The sequence below is a fragment of the Schistocerca cancellata genome, chromosome 9, assembly GCF_023864275.1.
Source record: "Schistocerca cancellata isolate TAMUIC-IGC-003103 chromosome 9, iqSchCanc2.1, whole genome shotgun sequence".
Taxonomy (NCBI): Eukaryota; Metazoa; Arthropoda; class Insecta; order Orthoptera; family Acrididae; genus Schistocerca; species Schistocerca cancellata.
In genome coordinates, this window is record NC_064634.1 from 129,175,175 (window position 1) to 129,186,982 (window position 11,808).

Sequence of the window (11,808 nt, forward strand, 5' to 3'; positions counted from 1 at the left end):
GTAGACATTCTGCAAGCGCCTATGAATATCTGAGATGCCCTGGTTTTCTGCCAAAAGAAACTCGATCACTGCCCGTTGTTTGCAACGCACATCCGTTACAGACGCCATTTTAACAGCTCCGTACAGCGCTGCCACCTGTCGGACGTCAATGAAACTATACGAGACGAAGCGGGAATGTTTGAAAATATTCCACAAGAAATTTCCGGTTTTTTCAACCAAAATCGGCCGAGAAAAAAAATGTGTTGCATTACTTATTGAACTGCCCTCGTACATAGAAAATAACAGCGGTCTTATCACACTTCCCTGGGGTACCCTTGGCTATGCGGGATAAACGCTTTCTTCAAGCGCACGTCACATGAATCAGCGCAACGTTACTGTCGTTTGGAACCAGCAACACTGCAATTCCTGTTCGTGCCTGGACCTGCGCGAACCACCCTGTTTCCTGAATCGAACTTCAGTAATACACAAGGTTCCCTCCGCCATGCATCATGTGGTGGCTTGCAAATTATGTATCTAGATGTAGATGAACTCGGGGCAGTGTCTCAGTGAGTGTCTGAGAAGTGAGCTACACTAGCCGCTAAGAAGAGCCAATGTGCACACTATAAAATTTGCAAGATTTGTTATTCACCCTTCACTGGATTTAGCATTATACCAGGATATAAGGCATCAAGGGATCACCAATTTAGTACTGGAGGGCAGCGTGGAGGGTAAAAATCGTAGACGGAGACCAAGAGATGAATACACTAAGCAGATTCAGAAGGATGTAGGCTGCAGTAGGTACTGGGAGATGAAGAAGCTTGCACAGGATAGAGTAGCATGGAGAGCTGCCTCAAACCAGTCTCTGGACTGAAGACCACAACAACAACAAGGCAGACAGGTGCAAGCGAACAATGATTGCCAAGCACAGTCTTCATTCTTCAGTTAAGTATTGTAGAAATTTATATCAATGATTCTACATTGTTGTTAATCAGTGTTGCTATTTATTTTTGCCATAGCTGTTGCCTAACCCCATTTGACACTGTGACGAAATTGTTTAGCTGCTGAGTGCCAACAAGGCACAACATAACAGAAACTTCTCTTCGTGCTACACTTATATATTTGACTCCACGTGCTTTTCGTGAATACTAGTCACCTTCAGGTAGACTCAATTCTATAACGACTCTACCACTTGCTCACTTTTGGCCGTAACGGGTCAAACGTTCCGTTAGTCTAGGAAGGAAGATATATCTTAGCTTCCCAGCTGCGAAAAGGTCATTAGAATCTGGGCATAATCTCAGATTGTGGAAGGATGGAGAAGAAAATCTGCCGTGACAGTGATAAACATTCATTAGTTTGAGAAAACTAAGAGAAATATATGGTTCAAATGGCTCTGAGCACTATGGGACTTAACATCTATGGTCATCAGTCCCCTGGAACTTAGAACTACTTAAACCTAACTAACCTAAGGACAGCACACAACATCCAGTCATCACGAGGCAGAGAAAATCCCTGACCCCCCCCCCCCCCCCCCCCGGGAATCGAACCCGGGAACCCGGGCGTGGGAAGCGAGAACGCTACCGCACGACCACGAGCTGCGGACAGAGAGAAATATAGATCTGGATGGACGTACGAGGACTGATTCCCGATCTTTCCGAATATGAATTTAATTCGGTTTCAGAAGGAACCATCAAGAAGTCAAAGGCAAAGTTACCCACTGCGGCAGGTTGTTCAAGCGAGACCAAAGATGCAATAGCTGAAGATATCTAGGAACGATGAAAATTAGGTGAGACCGGCAGTGCTACACAGTACGTCCATAACTTAAAGTGATTTCGTAAACAAACTTGTTCATCTGTTAACACTGGATCAGCTCTCTTTCGTTCGGCTGTCATTTATATTCGTTACTCTCTGTTCGAGTGAACGTAAGGTGGCGATAGTTCATCGCCTACGAATAGAACATCGGTAATGAAATCCGTATCGGAAGCTGTTCGCAGAATGCAGCAACGTAACAGCCCAAAAATCTTTTTTCAAATGTCTCACGTGGGCTAATGACGGGATTATCCGACGGTTCGTACTATAAGCAAGCATCCCGAGCGTTCTCTACTGTTTTTTTTTTCTTTCACTTTCGTCTTTAGATATTATTTCACTCAACAAATTCGAGATAATTAATTTGTCGAAAGAAACAGTAGGGTTACCGTCACCAGTCATTGTTTATTTATATCCACAAAGCGTTTCGAAGGTTTAAACCTCCATCTTCAGGTGGATTTACATGAGTTAGTGCATGTGTTGCTCTGCTACATATCCTTTCTACTTCGAGATAATGTTTCTGTTTTGCTATATGTTCTCTGCGCCTAGCAATTTCCAGACACCATCTTTGTTTACAAAGTATGACACTTTATGTGCCGGCCGCTGTGGCCGAGCGGTTCCAGGCGCTTCAGTCTGGAACCGCGCGACTGCTACGGTCGCAGGTTCAAATCCTGCCTCGGACGTGGATGTATGTGATGTCCTTAGGTTAGTTAGGTTTAAGCAGTTCTAAATTCTATGAGACTGATGACCTCAGATGTTATGGCCCATAGTGCTCAGAGCCATTTGAACCACCTGAACACTTTATGTGTGATGTATGACAACAGAGAAAGGAGCCTGCGACCACCGGAGGGAATTGTATTTTAGTTATGTTATTTTCACATTTAGATATATTTTAGTTTTTAATCAAAAATCTCCCCAAAACTATATGCTGAAATATTGTTTTTGTTTTTCCACTAGACAGTGCCACAGGTTACCCCAGGGTCACAACACAACATACGTAAACCTACCTGATGATGGTGGTTTAAACCATCGAAACGCGTTGTGGACGGAAAAAAATAGAGATTGGTAACAACAAAATTGTTGTTTTATTCGATATGAGTAAGAGTCACGGTAAAGCCTAACCTAAAAGGAGTTTCGCGTTTCAAGATAATTAATTTAGCGAATCCATCCAATGGTACGCATTCAGCACACACACATCTGCCTTCGAATCATTTGATTCCTCACCTATGGAGGACAAAAACGCAAACAACGAAATAAAGTCCGCACCCGAGGTGGTATACGAACTGGCGACCTCTGCATTACGTGGCAGCGAGACAAACCCGACAGCAGGAAGTCTCTTCCCATCACTTGGGGAACCGTGCTTGTCAAAATAATCTACCGCCGAGAGAGTGCTGTCCCAAAGTATCCACAGACAACTGTCGTATCAGGGCCTTATAGCCGGAGCGGGTCCCATATCCACAAGAAGCGCGGGCAAAAATTGGAGGTGTGGTTGAATGTATGGAGATCCGTACCCACGAATCTTCTCTCGCCTTATGTCTTTTCTCCTCGTCCTTCTTTGAAGGAAGCAGCCATGATGTTGCGCATCTGGCTACAAGCGACCTCCGTCATCCCCCTACCCCCTCCCCTCGCCTCTTCCCCACCTCTCACCACTCTTTCCCGCGCCATTATACTGATAACGCGCTTTCTAGAGAGAGAGAGAGAGAGAGAGAGAGAGAGACGGACAGACAGAGAGAGAGAGAGAGAGAGAGAGAGAGAGAGGCTGGACGAGTACTTGATTCCCAAGCGCAGTGGTTCGAAGAGTAGCCAGACAAGTTCGCAAAATGCGCAAGAGTTTTAAGTAGAATGGAGCACGGAACCTCTTACTTGCTTTAAATCTCTGTTTTAAAGGCCCGCTATGACTGGTTTAGGACTTGATAAACTCATTTTAAGACTGTAATTAAGGGCTTATCTCCCTTAGTGACCTCGTATTGCGGCCCATTACTGGCAAGAACATAAACTACGTTGTAAACGTGATAAAAACCTAAGAAAAATGGCCACGAATTTTTATAGGACTGTTTACGAATCACGCCTCATTCAAGAGCACGGTACAAAGTGGTTCGTAAACAAAACTCTTTAATCAGTGTATGGTCTAATCTGTTTTTGTTATGAACTTTGAGTTCATCTCAGAACGCCACAATATAACAGATCGTGATTCAAGACCACATGAGATAAAGCAGAGTTTTATACTCAGATTTATAGCTTATTCTGCCTATAAATTGAAATGGTTGCGCACAGTATCATATTACATTCTAAAAATATCTCATAAGGCGAAGTGAGAGTGTTCTCAACAAAAATCACGTAGCGTAAAGTGGGCTCTCGAGTAATTTAAATTTTAACATTTACAGTGAAACTTAACGGAACGAACGTCATTGCTGCGGTGAGTTAAAGAGTTTTTTCCTTAAAGTAACAGGGCAGTAACATCGTGCAACCGTAGGATTGATCGCTTGTTATCTGTTAAGAGATGATGCTTAGGTACTACCTCAAGACTTATTCATGTTGATAGATTTTGATGGTTGTTAAACTTTCTTGTATAGATTGCTTTCTCGGTGGTGCGTATGGTAGTTCAGAGGGTGTTTCGCAGTTACAAAGAAAACGGTTTTGGGAACATAATGACAGAGAGTGATGTGCTCTGTCGTAAAAACATTCCTCTTCTACACAAGTCTAAATATTCTCCACATGGAATAAAAAGTAGATGATTTGGCGAGGTTCAAAAGTCTGACCTTCCTAAAAAGTGGAAATTTATTGGCCACCCTTGTCCAATCCTAGCGTATGTTCTGTTTCTAACGCTAAATACAAAGCACTCAGCCTCTATTTTCTCTTCAGGAAATAGAATTCACTCTAGCAGCTTTGTTAAGAACAGCCATTTATGAATTTTGTTTTGCTGTAAATAAATGCAACGACTGCCAAATCTCCTTCATTAATATTGAGACCAGATGCAATTTTTCTGTAAACGATCGGTCATTTACTATCTTTCAGTGCCCAGCAGCGAGAAAACTGCTGTGTCGTTACGACTTACGTGAAAGAACCATCATTTGATGGAACGTTTCCTTCCTCAGTGTTGCATGACCTTCGAAAAGTAAGCCTCTGTGTTGCAGACTGTAACTTCATGATATGAATGCCGTGTAAATTGGACTACAAGTATTTCGACCTTTTTTCAGATCAATTCAGTCGACGCACGAAGGAGTGTCAAGACTGCCAGAAGTTAAAAACGACCAACACACATAAAAGACTCTTCTGAGACTGCAGGCGCAATGGCCAGATTAAACAAAAGAGATGATGTTTATGCATTACCGCTAAAATTATTCATGTTGATAGATTTTGATGATTGTTAAACTTCTTCTTACAACATGCGCAGATGGTTTTGGCGAATAAAGACGTCTTTGTCTCAAACGCAGCTGAAACGTGGACGATAAACAGTTCAAGCGAGAGGATAAGAAAAGTTTTTCAAATGCGGTGTTACAGTATGTTGAAGATTAGATGGGTGGGTCTAATAGCTGACGAGAAGATATTGACTGGAAATGGGGGAAAATACATTTACGGAAACCTAAAACAAATTATCAGTTGATAGGTCGCATCGCGAGGCATCAAGGAAACGTCAATGTGCTAATTGAAGGATCAAAATGGCAGAGAATGCAATAAGCAGGATCAAGTTGATGTAGAGTACAGCATTTCTGCAGAGATGAAGAGCCTTGTACAGGACAAAACAGCGTTCAGGTCTGCGTCAGACAAGTCTTCGGACTGAAGACCATAACAGCAATAGATCACTTTATTTATAACTGCGTTTCGGCTGCTGCTATTGTGACATCATCACTCAGAAATTATATGTAGAGCAGTTGAACGGAATGGACAGTGTCCTGAAAGGAGGATATAAGATGAACATCAAAAAGAAGATAATGGAATGTAGTCGAATTAAATCAGATGATGCTGAGGGAATTAGATAAGGAAATGAGACGCTTGAAGTAGAAGATGAATTTTGCTATCTGGGAAGCTAAATAACTGATGACGGTCGAAGTAGAGAGGATATAAACTGTAGGATGGCTATGGCAAGGAAAACGTTTATGAAGAAGAGAAATTTGTTAACATCGAGTACAGATTTAAGTGTCAAGAAGTTCTTTCTGAAAGTGTTTGTATGGAGTGTAACTATGTATGGAAGTGAAACATGGACGAAAATAGTTTGGACAAAAAGAGAATAAAAGGCTTCGAAACGTGGTGCTGCAGAAGAATGCTGAAGATTAGATGGGTGGATCACGCAAATGAATAGACTTGGGGAGAAGAGGAATTTGTGGCACAACTTGACTAGAAAATGGGATCGATTGGTAAGACACGTTCTGAAGCATCAAGGGATCACTAGTTCAGTATTGGAGGGAAGCGTGGAGGGTAAAAATCGTAGTGTCATACCAAGAAATGAATACACTAAGCAGACTCAGAAGGATGTAGGTTGTAGTAGTGACTCGGAAATGAAGAGGCTTGCACAGGACAGAGTAGCGTGGAGAACTGCATCAAACCAGTCTCTGGACTCAAGACCACAACAACAAATCAGTCTTAGTTTCAACGCCCCAATTGGGCACAGATTTTATTGAAACCAGTATGGACTGTTAAGCGTGCAGGGTAAAAATCGTAGTGTGAGACCAAGAGATGAATACACTAAGCAGATTCAGAAGGATAAAGGTTGTAGTGGTGTCTCAGAAATGAAGATTCTTCCACAGGATAGTGTAGCGTGGAGAGTTGCTTCAAAGCAGTCTCTTGACTGAAGACCACAACACCAAATCAGTCTCAGTTTCAACGCCCCAATTGGGCACAGATTTTATTGAAACCAGCGTAGAATGTTGTTTGACAAGTTTGACATGGTGATGGCTATAGTCGAAACATCGTAATAAATAAAGAAATACTTTAAGGGATCTACACGGCTTTATTGATAAAAATGCAGACATGCAAGAAATTTATTACCTTCATTAATAAGTAATATGCGTTTAAGACACCCGTACCTGCTGAACAATTTATACATTTATGGAGGCTTAAACAATGCCTGGTGTATCTATAATAAAGGCTTTAAAGTGGGATTATCTTCAAGGAACGTATCCACTCACTGGAGGCTTCGAGAAACTCGGATTAAGTTTTTGCGACCGTGCAGAGAATCGTGGAGAAAGGTTTCCTGCTCGTTAATGCGAGTTTCGGCAGTAAATTCTGCAGCGGAGGGGAAGAATGTCAATAGTAGGCAACTGTTGTAGCGCGGCGGGCCGGCGACTCGGAGACAGTGGTGTGAGTCGGCTGGCGGGGTAGGGTGAGGCGGTGGTGGGGGGTTCCCTAGCGGCGGGAGGGGCGGTGCGGCGCTGGAGGGGCGGCGCCGCTGCAATGTAAACAAAAACAAGCGGCGCTACCCGGCGCGGCTCGGCGCAGCGAAAATCGATAGCGGCCGTGGAGTCGTGGCGGCACGAGGAGGAGGAGGAGGAGGAGCTGTGCAGCCAGCCAGCCCCCAGGCACGGCACTAACCTGTGCAGCGCCGCAGCCCGCTGGGCGTAGGCCATCTGCGCCTGGGGCGGCATGCCGCCTCGCTCCAGGTGCACCACCGTCTCCATGGGGCGCCGGCGCCGCGCTCACGACACACGACACCACACGACCATGCTCGCTGACACGCTAGCTGCTGCTGCGGCTGGCACGGCGGCGGCGGCGGCACCTCGCCGGCGGCGGCCGGCTGCGGCTGCGGCTGCTGTCGCTGCTGCTTTCGGGACGCCGCCGCGGACACAGACGACGGCGGGGGCTGCGCGGAGCGTCGGCGTCGGCGTCGCGGCCTCGGTACTCGGTAGTCATGGGCGGCCCGGCGAGTGCTGGGGGCGCGGTGCTGCGCTGCGGGCCGCGGTTGCCGGGGCCCGAGCGGAGCGGGCGCGTCGCGGAAGCGCCGGCCGGCCCGCGGCCCGCGGGAGGGCGTGGCGCGGCGCGGCGGGGGGCGGGGAAGGGGCGGGGCGGGGCGGGGAGGGGACCGCGCGCCGCGCCAGGGGTGGGGGGAGCCGGCCGCGCTGGCGCCCGGCCCGGCAGCGCGCACTGCGGCCGGCGGCTGCGAGGCAGGTGGCCGGCGTCTGATGGCGCCAGGGGCGGTGAGTGGCGATCACGTCTGTCGCCAGTGCATCCACAATACTCTGCCCGCTGCAGGCCAGGGAATTTCGCCACTGCGCTGAAATACAGCAGCCTGGTCGCACGTGTCGGACCGTGGCCTGTTTCCAGCTTTTGCTGTTCATCTTCTGACGATTTGCATTCATTCATGAGGATGGCCCGCACTCCTTGGTCGCAAATGCTCGCTCTATTAATTTGGTAAGCTTCTCGTTACCGGTGTGGGTGCCACATGCAAGCCCACGCCGCGTCACAGTGGTGTGAAAAGTACGTTAGATACATTACACTGCAGTGACTAGGATTTGTGACACTTTTGTACGTCATTTTTGAGTTGGCACTCGTAATTGACCGAAGTTCACTAACAGCCTTCCTATATAATTCTGACACAGTATGAGCAATACGCTGGTGTCGTGACTAACTTCGTGAGAATTTCTATGTCATCTCAAGTTGTTCATTTCGAAAGAAAGTTCTAGCGTAAGAGACGTATCTGAATTACGGCTGTGGTGATTTTTATGAACATTTAAATCGTAATCCAGCTACCTCGTCATAAGATACACTTATGAAGTGTCATCGTTACGTAAACTAAAACAACTGTAAATATCTTAGATTTCTGTTACTCCCTCGATCTCTGTAGATGCTAATGAAGTCGAGTTATTCGGATGTTCAACGTAAATAAAGAAAACAACGACCATTTACTTCTTTTAGTTACTACTTCATTCCATAAACTAGTTTTCGAACTTCTTCAGTTTCATTTTCCAATGGTGCACATGGAAGTTACATTACTATTTCGTAAGTTGATGCTGGTTACTGGCTGTGTTGACAACAAGACAGAAATATGTTGTAGTGAACAGCCATATAAACACACAATATGCAGTTACATTAAAACATATTTCTATCTTCATGTCACAGAGCCAGGCCCAGCATCATGCTGTGAAATAGTCATGTGACTTCCATATGCACTAACTGAAGCTGAACTCGAAAAGGTTCGAAAACTAGTTAATGCAATAAAAGAGTACTTCAAGAAAGTTGCTGCTTGCACTTCTTTGTATTTACATAATCTGTAGATCCTGATCCACGCCATTTTTCTTTCAAATGGTCGAAACACACTTTCAGATGAGCAAAACACTTTGTTTCGTTATGTCTGTTGCTTGATAACTGGGGTGTCTGCTGAATTACAAATACCACATCAGATATTAAGATGATATACTTTTTCATCACTGCAGTATATCGTACTGAGCGTTATTTGTCACTAATGTGTCACCGGTATTGGAGGCTTGCACCTTCCCTCGTTCATCGAATGTGAGAAAGAAACATTTGCATTGAGTGTAAACCACTAGAAAAGACAAGAAAGTTCGACACCGATCAAGGTTTCAAGAAGTAATGTTTTTCCAGCGCTTGTGAATCATTGCTGCTGTCCCAATATAAGCGTCTTCCTTTTATCTGTTTACACGTCATTGTCATAGTACTAATATTGCAGTTATTGTTATTGACCCCGCTCACAGTTTAAATTTGGTCTTCACAGCTCTATCTTCCACAATTTTTTTTTCTCTAAACTCTTTGCGTAGACATGGTTTCGTTTCTACGTGCTTTCTTCTGTGGGTCTCATTTCGTTTTGTGACGTGTTTGATTTGCCTCTTACACTGAAGAAGGTAAATTGTTACTGCGTAACCATAACAGAAAATCATTTTTTTGTTTTGCAGAAGGCTAACTTAAAAAAAATCACATAACGAAGCAACAGTAACTATTCTGTGGACTTGCTTATTTGTTCATAACCACAATCGAGCAATTAATGATTCATTTTGTGTGTCTACATTTATGTCCTACATTTATGTCCTTTCTAAGTAGTTACTACAGGTGTGCTACAGTTCCAGATGCATGAAAGGGTAAGTCTAATGTTGGAGCACAGATCGTAGCATCGTATAAGATAAAAAATTTAAGAGTGTGAATATCAACGTGGTTATCCGAAACATGTTGTGGCCTGAATAAACTAAGTGTTCAACGACATCGACTTTTGGCGCTTTAATTCGTCAAATATGTACGGTAGTTTGTTTGCTTACATGCAGTCGCAGTTTGAGTGTTATATTTGATTAAATGCCTAGCAATTCGTTTTAGCAGAATTAGCCAACAGCGGACAGATGCATGAGTTTGAAACTCTTTATTTTCTATTTATTTACATCACGCTTTGACCAACTTGACAAAGTTTCATCAATCCTTGACGTCTCATTTCCTTGTTGCTTTAAAAACTCATCTTGTGCCATAGGCTTGAACAATTCTTTCCAAAATGAAGTTGATGAAAAAAATTATACAGAGAGCAAAACGTTTTTGTGTTGCTTAATTTTTTTGCTGCTAAAATGGTGGAACATGATCGAAGTCTCAAGACTTCTTACAGCCAGACTGGAGATTCACAGAAAAATACAAAAAATGCGACTTAAAGGAAAACAAAGTGATGCTTTATCACTGGTCTCGAGTGTGACAAACAAGACACTCATGTGAAGATAGTGCGAACTACGCGACAGCAGTAACAGAGTATATAGAACGGTTTTCTCTACAAAGAAAATAGACGCTGTTACTGGATTGCTTATGGTAACAGCACGTTAAGTACAAAGTTTTGTATTGCGGACAACGTTGCAATTGGTTGTGGCTAATCATCATGTAGGTCTTGTTTGATAGCAGAAAATTGATAATACGCCCGTTATATTAATTGTGAGTCTCTAACTACTATACGATACGACGTAATGTAGAGTGCAGAATACAGCACGTAGATTTGAAAAGCTAAAATTGAACAGCCTCTGTCATTTTATTGAATGTTCATAACTATGACAGCGTGTCTCCAGTTGGGTTGTACCGAACTACCATCCCGAAATATACCTACTACAAACGCACAAGATCCTTTCGTGAAATGCTATATTCCTGCTTTCTATCCTTTTTACAATTGGCGCCATCGTTAACCTATAATAAATATCTGACATTTTGTTTTGCTTACAGTTCTTTCCACTCCTGTCACCATTATCAAATTAATTATTTTTAAATTTTGCAGAACATTAGATAGTGATTTCCTTTTTTAATTTTAAACCAGCATGTCGTGGGAAATGTCTCCAAATTGGACGCTCGACTAAGATGTCTCAACGGAACTTTTCCTCGGTTACGCGCTGAACTGATTTGTTCAGTGGAAGTTACAGCTTGATATAGAGGCTGCAGCTGGTCCCGGCGGAGGTTCGAGTCCTCCCTCGGGCATGGGTATGTGTGTGTTTGTCCTTAGGATAATTTAGGTTAAGTAATGTGTAAGCTTAGGGATTGATGACCTTGGCAGTCAAGTCCCATAAGATTTCACACACATTTAAACATTTGATATCGAGACTATCCTCAAATTCAAACATAACCGTATTGGCAAGAAATTTGGGAGCCAATTTTAATACAATTTAAAGGTGAGACTAAGGGGAGTAATCTTTCGTTATAGATGATTGCACCTACGAACTAGTAATAATCGAATACCATGGCACATCGACTTAACTCGCAATCATGGATGTGAGAAAGCTTCTTAAAAATATCACTTCAGTCATAACTCACCATCTTACACACAAGTGCCGGTCGGTGTGGCCGAGCTGTTCTAGGCGCTTCAGTCTGGAACAGCGCGACCACTACGGTCGCAGGTTCGAATACTGCCTCGGGCACGGATGTGTGTGATGCCCTTAGGTTAGTTAGGTTTAAGTAGTTCTAAGCTCTAGGGGACTGATGACCTCAGATGTAGAGTCCCAGAGCCATTTGAACCATATTTTAGACACAAGTGAGGTTGCTCGACTAGAGATATCCAGTTCGAAAGCCACAGATGGGAGACAGTTTCGCGGACAAGAAACGGCTGGCGAAAGAAAATGAGAGGTGGCG

The 11,808-nt window shown here is 44.0% G+C and overlaps 1 protein-coding gene across 1 annotated transcript; it reads right to left on the reverse strand.

The window, feature by feature from the left end:
* Positions 1 to 6,980: 6,980 nt before the first annotated feature.
* On the reverse strand, positions 6,981 to 8,079 carry LOC126101226 (uncharacterized). Its single transcript, XM_049911917.1, has 2 exons — positions 7,569 to 8,079; positions 6,981 to 7,414 (listed from the first exon to the last, which is right to left on the reverse strand). The coding sequence occupies exons 1-2, from the start codon at positions 8,077 to 8,079 to the stop codon at positions 6,981 to 6,983; spliced, it is 945 nt and encodes a 314-aa protein (XP_049767874.1).
* Between the last annotated feature and the right edge of the window lie 3,729 nt (positions 8,080 to 11,808).